Below are 12,699 nucleotides of genomic sequence, written 5' to 3'. Positions count from 1 at the left end.
TCATTCGGTCTTAAAACTGCCTCTCAAGTCTGTTTTCTGTTTTCCAAAATACAGATCATTCTTCTTCACACATATCACCAACAACCTGATCTTTAAATGCTATCAAAAGAAGCTCATTGACATTAAGATAAAGTAGAAATTCCTTAAATTCCTCAAATGTCACCTCCCTGGTGAATTTTTCAAATCTCTTAGAAGAAAAGTTCCATCTTCTCCCTCCCACACACTTCGTGCAGAATCCTGTCCCTGAGAATGCTGGAATTAACACAGCCCCCTACCTCACCCCGTCCCTGAGAACGCTGGAATTAACACAGCCCCCTCACCTCATCCTGTCCCTGAGCACGCTGGAATCAACACAGCCCCCTCACCTCACCCTGTCCCTGAGCACGCTGGAATTAACACAGCCCCCTCACCTCACCCTGTCCCTGAGCACGCTGGAATCAACACAGCCCCCTCACCTCACCCTGTCCCTGAGCACGCTGGAATTAACACAGCCCCCTCACCTCACCCTGTCCCTGAGCACGCTGGAATTAACACAGCCCCCCCACCTCACCCTGTCCCTGAGCGCGCTGGAATTAACACAGCCCCCCCACCTCACCCTGTCCCTGAGCACGCTGGAATTAACACAGCCCCCCACGTCACCTGTCCCTGAGCACAGCCCCCTTACTTCACTGATCCCCAGACCCATTCCTGGATGTTGATTGTGTTGGTACTTCAAGCATGTGGCTGGATGTTTGGCTTATGTAGACCACCAGGATGCTTAGATAACTAATAATTTATCAGCTAAATGCTGAAGATTGAAAACATAGCTAGAAAGTCCTGGGTGTAGAAGGAGAAATAAGCCTATTACAAACCCTGAATCCATGGTGATTTTTATTCATTTATTAAAAGATTAAGCAGCTAGGATTTATATTGGCATTTAATTCATGTTTAGCCTTTGAAAAAAATTATTCTGCCTTCCATGATAACTAAAAAAAAAAATAGATGCTGCTTTTTAAAAGTAAGTATGGAGGCAAAAGAAATTCTTCAGCGTTGATGCCTAACAAGTCGCCCTTAGCAAGTTTATACTGAACCACCTGTCATTGGAGCAGTGATGAATTACACATTTTCACATCAATATTGAGCTTCATTCATTATTTTCTTAGGTTCTATGGTTTCTATCAAAAAGATGAATGTCAAGACAGATTCAGACTTCGGAAAAGAAAGGAACTACAGAACAATCCTGGAAAACTGCTCTCAAGGCCTCACAGCTCGTCTGATCTATGAGTAGAGTTCATGTACATCTGATCTATGAGTAGAGTTCATGTATTGATTTTTTTTTAATCTGAAAATATTAAGGGAGTGCAAGTTTTTCTGTTACACGGATTAATTGTATAATGGCTTAAATTTAGCAAAGACCCAACTGTAATACAGGTTATTAACTTTATAATATCGATAAATTGTAATTTAATTTGAAATAAAAGCATAATTGTGATGCATAGCAAAGGTCTAGAAAGCAAAGGTTTACTTATGTGGAAAGGGTAATGTGTTCATCTCCTAAATGTACTGGGACAATGAAGTTTGCAGGCTCATCTGAGACAAAGTGCTGGGGTCTGTGCACAACTCCCCCAGGGGAGCACTTTGAAAGTGACTAGAGTGATATTCTGCAGACAGGTATGGAAAACATTTTCTAGGATGGGTTTGCAAACTTTATTGTCTTACCTTGTACAACTAAAACCCTGATGGCTGTTTTAGAAAAAGAAGTCCAGAACGGGTTTGCGGTGGGACTAAGCTCTGGCATTGGTGCACAGCTTCCCAAGGGAGCACTTTGAAGGTGACCATGATGATACTCAAGAATGGGCACGTACCAGCTTTTCTAGGATGAGTTCGCAAGCTTAATTGTCCAACCTTGTATACCAATGGCCAACAAACTTACGAAAAAAGTTTCAAAGTCTTTAACTTTTAGGATAATGCAAATCAAAACCACATCAAATATATTGTAAAACACATGTAAGATATGTAACAATCATCTATGCATAAATTTGTTATCTTTTCTCTATGGGATTTTTTTTTTATTTGTTTCAAAGTAATTTTGTTTTAATTTGTTCATGTTCAGGCTGTGTTCTATGTTCCCCTGTTCCCTTCCTGGCACATCCCTATTTCCCAACAAGTTCTGAGGAGTTTTAGTGAGGTCACGACCTTGGGGATCAAAGACCAGTGTCTGGAATCCAAGCCTGGCTTTTCTCCAGTGGGGGATTTCACATGCTGGACACAATCATCTCGTTTAAATACCAGATGTCAACATGGTCTCAAATTGCCCCTTCCACAAAAGTTCTTGATTTTCCTGATTTACAGGAAAGCACAAAAAGTGCAGAAAATATTACTCTTCTAGTACTCTAGAATTCTCTAAAGCTTTGCTTAAAAATAAATAAATACAGACTTTAGGTAGAAGAATACTTGAATGAATAAATATATTTATGTGTTATAAATATTCACTTATACATTTATCACACATATATATTCATCCTTGCATATTCACATATATATAATCTCCAGGTATTATGCTGCTAAGATTTTGACAACCAAGAAGGTATTTTGGGTCCACTTCTATTTCACTATATCCAAATAATAATGGACTAGCAAAGGATGGAGATGTTAAAAAATCAAATCACTTGACTAGGATAAGCCTTGTGTTAGATAATTTTGCCAAACTATTAAACATATAGTTAAGGTTCAGATATTTTGAGCTTAGAAGAATTTTAAGCAAACTGTAATTCAAGCTCTTCTTATAACAAAGTTGAGAAAGAAGCAAATTCACACTGGTCCCCAGTGCCAGAGACGCCGTGGCCTCTGCATCCTGAGCTCACTCCACTGCTACTTGCCCGGCTCAGTTAATTTTCACAACTTCCTCTCCTTACAGACGATCAGCCTTAAGAATGAGTCAGGCTTTTGAGTAAGTATGTATAAATAGGGATTACCTTAATGATATTCAGATGTCAATATTTTCTAAGAATTCTATCTCCAAAAGGCAGATTATAACAGGTTAAATAAATTAACAGGAAAATGTCAGAGTTCATGTGATATCAGGAATATTAAATTTATGTACTCCATATTATAAAACTTAATTTACTTCATATACTATGTAATAAGCATACAACTAGGAAAACGCAGACACTCTTCAGCTTACAACAGGGTTAAGTCCCAATAAATCCACTGTAAGTTAAAACTAGAGTAAGTAGAAAATGCACTTAATATACCTTACCATCCAAACATCACAGCTTAGCCTCACCCACCTTAATTGTGCTGAGACACTTACCTTACCCTGCAGGTCATCTAAAACAAACCCTATTTTAAAATAAAGTGTTGAATATCTCAGGCAATTTACTGAGTATTTCATTGAAATTGTAGAGCAAAAATAAATAAATAAAGTGTAAAACAAAATCCTAGCATGGGTACTCAAAGTTGGATTTATACTGAATACATATTGTTTTTATACCCTTATAAAGTAAAAAAGTCATAAGTTGAATGAGCGTAAATCAGGGTAAGGACACAGTAAAAACATTTCTTTTTCGAAATACAGTCTAACCTTTTCACTAAAAAGGAAACTTTTTAAACTGCAACTAAAATATATCATAAACAAGTACCTTAAATATTGAAACAAACCTTTGAAGAGAAATTCAAATTGTCCTTAACTCTAAATGAAGAGATATATTTAAGCATATAACACAAATTTACTTTCAGATTGAGAAAAAACAATAATAATTTTATTGAAAATTAATTTTTAGTTCTAATTACTGGTTATGGGTCTGCATGCCATTGAGTGAGTTGCTTATCATCTTTGCTCCTTGCTAAAATAATAGGATGTACTAAAATCCTTTGTGGTATATTATATAAATAAAAATATATAGACTTCCTTTTAATAATTATTTTTATTTCCCCTATGACCAAAAGAAGAACAAAACTTCCCCAAACTGTTTAGGAATGCATTTCTCCCCTACCTTGGTGATCATTTCATGAAGATTGAAAAAAGGATCCATTTCTTCAATTTTTGTTGCATGTCTAGGAAAAAGTGCTTCAGAGAGAAAACTTGGACCCTGTAGCAAATCAAGAAACAAACATTTAAAACTCTTCATTGATTTTCTTTTTCAAGTACTTATTGAATTTTCTTTGGAAAGTCAAAAGGACTCTCAATTGCTTTAAGGTTTCTGTTGATTGTTGGACCTCATTCTACTGATCTAATTACCCATCACAAAATATTTATGAATTAAAATGAGTACAGTTCTATAACATTTGACATTATATGTACTTACAAAAAATGTTTTCTTACCCAAAGAGATAATTCTTCATATTTCCCTCACCTTTTATTCCCAAAATGCAGACTAACATGTAGACACCTTAACTGTAAAACTTAGGAGAAATCCCTTCTCTATTTTAAATAGAGAAAGGATTCCACAGAATAGAATGTTTTTGATAAACCTTATTACGTAGAAAACCCTAGACAAAATACTCAAGATATTTGAAATATGGTCAAACTAACTTCAAAACGATAGGAAGACATATTAATATTTTGGGTAGAACTGCCACATGATTTTATTTGTTGTCAATAAAGAGTCAAAACTTTAGTGTGGGGATGTTTGAAATGAATCAAAGAGACTCTAATTAATTCATTTTGTACTTGCAAGTGCAGCCAAGATTCACAAGGGAAGAAGACCTGGGATGTTGATGGTATTATCTAAAACAAGACAGAGTCAATCACCAACATTATTGATCTCATAAGAAATAACTATTGTTCACAATATAAATATAGCATATACTCAAAAACCTGATGGATCTAGGTCATTTGTACAGAAAACAGAAGAATTAGGGCAGAATATCTACATGTATGAATGGATAGATTTATGGAAAGGTATATAATCTTTGTGAAGACTCATGAGGAGAAGAGATTTAACTCAGTCTTTTCCAAAGGGATTGCAACAGGTTAACAAATTTAAGCTAAATTGTTACCCATGATAGAAAAGAAAGTTAAAATGATGTAGTTGTCGTACTAAAGCCAACATAATCCCATTTTTTTTTTTTTACATTTAACAATTCTATGATAAGGTACACTCTTCACTGCCTATTTAAAAAATTCGAAGATCAAGCAAAAGCAACCTAGCTACTTGATATGCCCAAATTTTGAACAAGACCATGAATCAATGAAAGGACATATTTTCAAGAAGAACAATGTATTTACCAAAACATGTTTTGTGTACCTCTCACCTCATTTTGCCCACCAATCTAAAACTAAGTTGTTAGAAATTCTGCCCAGTTTTCAACCAGTACACCTCTTTGTAACACTTGTAAGATTTCTACCACCCAGGCTTAAAATCTCATATTTCCTAATTTCCTTATTTCTACGGCCTACTAAGACTCGGTTGAATTGTATTCCTCAAAGCTTAGTTAGCTTATGATCATACACACGCACCTAAGTCATGTGTCCTGGGGATTATTACTTCAAAAATATGCTGAAAATTCCAAAAGTACTTCTGAAAATATGTTGAAATCCTAACCCCGGTGTGTCAGAATGTGACCTTATTTAGAAATAGACCACTGCAGATGTAACTAGTTAAGGACAGTGAGGTCACAGCACAGTAGCCTGGGTCCCTACTCCACGGTAAATAGTGACCCTATACAAAGAGGGTACAGACACGTACAGGGAGAACACCATGTGAACAGGAGTCAGAGGCCGAGGTTATGTGTCTACAAGCCCAGGGAGAACGCGGTGTGAACAGGAGTCAGAGGCCAAGGTTATGTGTCTACAAGCCCAGGGAGAACGCCGTGTGAACAGGAGTCAGAGGCCAAGGTTATGTGTCTATAAGCCCAGGCACACCAGAGACTGAGAAAACCACCAGAACAGATTCTCTGTTAAAGACCAGAGAAGGATTGAATCCTGACAACACCTGGCAAGACGAGGTAATAAATCACTGTTGAAGTTACTGGCTGCGGTGCTTTGTTACCGGGGCTCTACAGACTAACACATTCCAGCAAAACAGTGTCCTCCTGACTGTAGTAGGCCCAACAAACTTAATTTTACTTCTCAACAGGTTTTGTTTTGAGGTATTTTGAGTCATCAGTATAGGTATAAGTTAAAATTTTGGTTTTACCACTTAATAAACTGAAGTACTTTATTCTCCAAAGGATTAGTTACTTTGTCTAAGACATCTGAACAATAATACATTTTTTTCACAGAGATGCAGTAACGTGTTCAATGACTGACTCATGGAAGACACTATGTTAATGGCATTGTAGTTGTTGCTTAAAAAAAAAAAGGTCATAAATGATGATACGGCAGTGGTAGCAACGATGGCGATGTAAGCAATTTAGGGCTTCCAGCTATGGTAAGGTGCTGAACTAGAGAACATAGATGATCCTGTGAGAAAAACAGTTTGCATCTAGATATGCTTAGTTTTCCAAATAGAGATAACATTAAATCAACTCCAGTGGAAGTGTGACATCAATAATTTCTTGCATTCATTTTTATTTAATAATTAATCTTTGAAGTCTTGGAAAGTTTGCTTAACAAGTATTTTTAAATAAACATCTTGGAGTAGTTTTATCTTATTAGTTTACTTAGAAAAATAAAACTTCATTAATAGTGTAGAGGTAAAATATCAGCCAGCTTCAAATTGAATGATCCCATAAGAATGTAAGTGGGGAGTTATAATTAATGAGAATTTTATTGAACTTTCAATAATTTAGTGGCAGAACATATTAATTTAAATTATAAATATGATCCTGATTCTCCAATATAATTCCCTTCTTTTTCTTGCTCCTTTTCCTATTTCTTGACATAACAGTCTGTGTTTTCAGTGCTTCCTTTAATTCATCAGTTAAAAAAATGTTCCTTTAACACTTTCTCTGTGCCATCTAAATTCAGGACATGATCCTTAAGCACATAAAGTTTAATTTAATGGAATGTGGACACATAAAGACCAAATATCCCTGCTGTCAGATGATTAATATTGAGACAACACACCTGCTTTGTACATATATATTATGAATATAATAGTTATGTGTAATAAACAGATATATATGTGAGTACATATGTGTATATATATATAATGAAAAGATTTTTTTAAAAAGCATGTTTTGTGAGAGGAATAAGTAGTAAGTAAAAGTAAATATCAAGTAACACCATTTAACCATGTCTCACGTGGTTAAAGCAATATTAACCATTTAGAAAGTGCTTTTGTTTTAAAAAATTGATAGATAAAAATAAAACAAACCTGACACAAGCCAAGATATAGAAATTTTCACACTGAATGTCTGCCACTTAGAGATCATAATGAAACTATTACTGAAGGAGGGATATTGATAATAAACGTTTATTCAGAGTCTGGTGTAAATTCAACATGGCTCCCACACTTTCCAACTTTTTTTGTGTGTGTGCAACATTCAACAACATTTATCACACCTTTCCTCTTGCCACTCTGCTGCCTACTGCCCATGATTTGCATATTATTATCTACCTATAACTAGATTTTTGTTTTCCCTTTTTGAAATCTCACATTGTTTCTGCAGGTCAACACCTCCACCCTCTATTCACAGGCTCCCTGGGTAGTTTCATGGGCTTTTTCCAGCTTCAACGACCAACTTCAGATTGACGGAGTCCAAGACTTTACCTCCAGCCCTGATTCCCATTCTCAGTTCATCATATCTGTTTGTCTACAGACCCTTCAGACACACCACCCTGCCGAGTCCCAGCCCAGGCTAACGTGCACCCTCCATGTCACCTCTGTCTGTTCCCTTGGATGTCAGTACGTCTACATTTTACCTCCCTGTAAGGGTAAGTCATTCCTGGCTCCAGTCTCCTTCACTCTCTGTACCTTATTACTGCACTAGCCGATTTCCTTCCAATCTACTCAGCTGAGTATTTCTCTACCAGGTCGTATCTCTTGCCTTAGTCCACTAACTTCTTACTTTCACCCAGACTATGGTCCCTCTTGTCTACAGGCCAAAGCCCAAGCTTATTAGGATGCCATTTTACCACCAAATCCCAACACTTCGTCTTGTTGGCCTTTAATCAATCACTTCTGCCCCGTCACCTCGTCTGTACCACTTCCATGTGTCCTCTCCTATGTCACAGCAAGGTAGTCACCAAATCTTGATCTACCCTTACATTTCATATCTCTGTCACTTTATTTATGTTATTTCTTCTTCTGCCTGCGTCTCCCCTGGGCCCAATCGCCATGCTTCTTTGTATGATCGTTTCTCCAATCTTCACCCACCCTTAGACTAACTGCTCTCTAGTTGATGTGTCCTCACCACTTTATATTTACTTTTACTTACTAGTTATTATTTTACATTTTTTGTATATTTCTGTTTATTTCACTATATCATCAATGCTTTAAAACCTACGTTAATTTTCTTATCAAAATAGTCTACAATTGTCAGACGGTCTTAAGTGAATCATTTAATTCTCAATCCTGGTATCATCATCCATAAAGTTGAAACACAAATATACCCATCTTTCCCACCTCAGAGAGTGCATGTTAAGAATGAGCAAACAAAAAAAACCTAAAAAATAGCCCAGTTAAGATGGTGAGGAGAGGACTACTGGAAGAATAGATGGGTTAAACTTCTCTGTATAACTGAGAGCTGCAATTATGAAATCCAAATTACTGAAACTGTCTTTATTTTGAACTTCATAAATTTCAATTTTAAAATGTGTAACTCTTAAAATTTGAATATCATTATTATGGTGGCAGACATTTTTTGGAGGGTTTTGTGTGGACAATTGATATTTTTACATGTACATTGAGAATAGCACATATGGATGAATATGTAGGTATTAAGTGAAAAAAATATGATGGAAAATAGCAGTTTAGGCCGAACTATAGCAATTTCAGTGGTACAGTGAGAAAGAGCAAGAAACTGAGCTGAAGCGTGATGTCAGAAGTGGAGAGGAGGATGTGAATGTGAAAAATGCCTACGAGAAAGTTAGTAGCACTTGGTGATTATTAGATGTGGGAGTCTTAAAAAGAAGTCAAAATTGCAAGTATTTCTAGACTTTGTAGAATTCATACACGATGTTTATATTAGAAAATCTTACTCATATGACCGAGTTTGGAGGCTCACACCTGGCATCCTAACACTTTAGGAGGCTGAGGCAAATGGAGTGCTTCAGCTCAGTAGTTTGGGACCAGCCTGAGCAAGAGTGAGAAAGCAATAGAAAAAACAGAAAAACTAGCTGGACATTATGGTGGGTGCCTGTAGACTTGACCTGGCCCCAAACTCCTGAGCTCAAACAATAGAAAAAATAGAAAAACTAGCCGGACATTGTGGTGGGTGCCTGTAGACTTGAGCTGGCCACAAACTCCTGAGCTCAAGCAATAAAAAAAAAATAGAAAAACTAGCTGGACATTGTAGTGGGTGCCTGCAGACTTGAGCTGGCCCAAACCTCCTGAACTCATGCAATAGAAAAAATACAAAAACTATCCAGACATTGTCATGGGTGCCTGTAGTTTCAGCTTTTGGGAGGCTGAAGCAAGTGGATAGCTTGAGCTGGAGAGTTTGAGATTGATGTGAGCTATAGTGATGCCATGGGACTCCAGCCAAGGCAATGAGACAGAGTGAGAGTCTGTCTCAAAAAAACAAAAACAAACCAAACAACAAAAACAAAGAAAAAAGAGGGGAAAGAAACATCTTAAACATTTGAGATGAGGTGTTTGTAGGACATTCAGATAAAATTATCTATGAAGTGAGTGACTCTATTTTAAAGACCGAATTCTAGACCAGAGATCTAACAATAATTTGAGAACCATGAAATGATAATTAAAATGTGATGTGCACCACACACAGGAGGACATTGAGTAGAGGGCACATCTTTGAGTGGGAACAAGACCTCTGAGTGACACCAATACTTAAGAGGTAGGAGGAAACAATGAAGTCCTGGAGAGGTTCCCGGGGGGTCATGAGAGCAGCGTGTGCACAGCAGTGTATGTGTGACTTCATAGAATTTAAATTAAGTGGAGAACATCTGGGAAGGAGACCAATGTATCAGTGGCTCAAAGAAATACAATAACATGCAGATGAAAATTATCCTGTGGAAGTGGCATTTCGGAGATTCCCCAATGTCTTTAGTCAGAGAGGTTTCTGGAAAGTCATAAGAGCAAGAGGCAGAGTGCACTCAGGTGAACAGTAAATGGGAGGTGAAGGCAGACATGAGCTATGAACACATTATTCTTTCTAGAAATTAAGATTAGCTTGAGAAGTCAGAAAACTAGATTGTTAGTTAGAGTCAAAGAATAAAGGAAAAGTATTTTTACTCATTATGTTTAGGACATGATTGTTATGGACATATTTTTAATGTGAGAGAAAGTACCCAGAAGAGAAAGAGAGCTTTTTAAAATACAGGAAAGTTGGAGAAAAATTAATGTGTCATGATCCTCAAGAAAAAGGATTCGAAGCTCCAAACAAAGTTACCCAGTACACCAGAATTGTTAAGTAGATGAGCCTGTGGGGATAAAGATTTTGAATTGAGGGTGTGTTGCGTGACCAGAGACACGAACGAACAGCAGCTTTGCCGTGGGTGTAAACTCGCTCCTGTAATTATTAATTCAAGAAACAGACTACACGATGAGAAGGCTTGTAGTGAAGATCTTTATTTAGGGGTTTGATTTTATACCTTTCTAGTCATGTACACACTTAATCTATTATCTGTTATTTTCACCATTACCTCAATTTACCTATCTGAAATCAACTAAAAAGGAAATACTCTGTTACCACAGCAACACAATCACTTTTGCAGTAAATATCTTCTTCTAAACACCGACTAATCTCCAGGCAGGTATGTAAACAAAATCATAAAGAAGAAAGTAGCCACAGGGGAACAGAGTTAATGGAAAAATATCTTCAAGCATTCACTCAGTTTACTCAGTATGAAGTAATGACTGTGTCTTCTCAGGGAAGAGCACCTATAGACCTCTGACAATATGTTGTTAACGTAAGTCAACCCTTGGGCCCATATCTCTGAGGAAGGGCAGCATGCCCTTTGATCTCAGGCTTCATGGGGCGCACAGTTCAGAGAAATGGCTTATGGAATAACTCCAGGGAAGCCAACTCTGTGTGTATCCCAGGGGGGTCCAGTCCCCTTAAGCCTCTGGAAGAAAAGCAAGTCATTTTAAACTCACACTAAATTCACTTTGTGTGCTTGATGTAGGATATGTTTATTTCTAAATATTATCCTACAGGGTGGGATGTAAAATGGTGAAAAACAGTGTTTTTATAAACACTGAAGTAAAGGAAAAAAGATTTGAAGTTCTTGTTTAATTAAGGTCTAGAATAGATTGAATTCACTAAACTTTAATTTACCACCATACCAAAATATGGTAATGCAAGTTTTTCAGAAATGATCATTTGGAATATTTAATTCATATAGACTTAGAGGGGATTGAACTCAACAAAAACACCCTGAACATTCCTCTCTGTCTACAGGTTGCATTCAATAATCACAGCCTGGAGTAAATAGAATAACTGAAGTGCCTTCCATGAACCATCACAGAGCAAAGCACTCTGCATGTATCTCCTGATTTAACCTAATTTAATGGTTATGAGGTAGCAACTAGTATTACCCTCTTTTTACAAAGGAGAACTAACAATTTCTGGGTGTAGTCAGACTTTAGCTCAACATCGACCGTAAGTAAGGGGTAGCATCAGGATTTAAGCCCAAGTTTATGTGACTCCACAGCCCACACTTTCATTCCTGAGCAATGCTACATCCCAACTGCCAAAGTTCCTCACAGCCCAGGACTGTGTGTGTTAGTTAACAAGGATCACCTCCTCCTACCCACTTTCGCTTCAATTCCCTCTGAAGGAAAGTCTACTTGCCTTAAGCAGAAAAAACACTATGCACAGTTTAAATGATATAATCAAAGACTCCCTACTTAGACTAAATAAAATTAAATCTAAAAAGTCCCCTGTGCACTTCCCTCATTGCAATACTCTCCTTGCTGTAATCAGAGAGCATACACATCGATACTTAAATCTAATATATGAAATTAAAACACTTGCAGCTTGGAATGGCGCTAATATAATGTACTGGACTGAGAAAAAGATAATTGCAGCCATCATTTTTGAAACATATTCTCATCACTGTTCAAAATGAAGCAGGCCTGAGGTGATGTGGACTTTATTTATTTATGTATTTATTTTTATTAAATCATAGCTGTGTGCATTAGTATGATCATGGGGCACCATATACTTAGTTCATAGACCGTTTGACACATTTTCATCACACTAGTTAACATAGCTTTCGTGGCATTTTCTTAGTTATTTTGCTGAGGCCTTTACATTCCACTTTTACTAGGATTCACATATTCCCTTGTAAGATGCACTGCAGGTGGAGGGAGGGAGATTAATGGGATTACACCTGTGATGATGTAGACTTTAAATAGAAGTCTAACCATCCAAGGGTCAAATGTGGAACAATATTAGCACATTATTTTCTGAATATACTCATTTTCACGTTACAGTTATTTTTTTTCAGGTTCTAGGAAAGTCCATAGCATCAACTTTATTGAAAATAATATTCAAGGTACCCTTGAATATTTGAAGGGGTAGATGATAGAAGACTTAATTCATCCCAGGTATACAAGGTGAAACATGAAAAATCAAAATGAATAAATTATTTTACAAACTCACTGAATAGTTATTGGAAATTCAGTACTAGAAATCAGCTCTGTG

General features: G+C 36.8%; 1 protein-coding gene across 1 annotated transcript in view; it reads right to left on the bottom strand.

Annotated features, from left to right (window-relative positions):
- Positions 1-3,664: 3,664 nt before the first annotated feature.
- The window catches only part of LOC128573097 (inactive N-acetylated-alpha-linked acidic dipeptidase-like protein 2), a 411,222-nt gene continuing 402,187 nt past the window's right edge, over positions 3,665-12,699 (bottom strand). Inside the window, exons 10-11 of the mRNA XM_053573293.1 lie at positions 3,975-4,070; positions 3,665-3,670 (exon numbers count right to left, since the gene is read on the bottom strand). Of these exons, the coding sequence (XP_053429268.1) occupies positions 3,665-3,670; positions 3,975-4,070 (102 nt within the window). The remainder of the gene's footprint in view (positions 3,671-3,974; positions 4,071-12,699) is intronic.

The sequence above is a fragment of the Nycticebus coucang genome, chromosome 20, assembly GCF_027406575.1.
Source record: "Nycticebus coucang isolate mNycCou1 chromosome 20, mNycCou1.pri, whole genome shotgun sequence".
NCBI classification, from domain to species: domain Eukaryota; kingdom Metazoa; phylum Chordata; class Mammalia; order Primates; family Lorisidae; genus Nycticebus; species Nycticebus coucang.
This window is presented reverse-complemented; position numbering and strand designations above follow the sequence as displayed.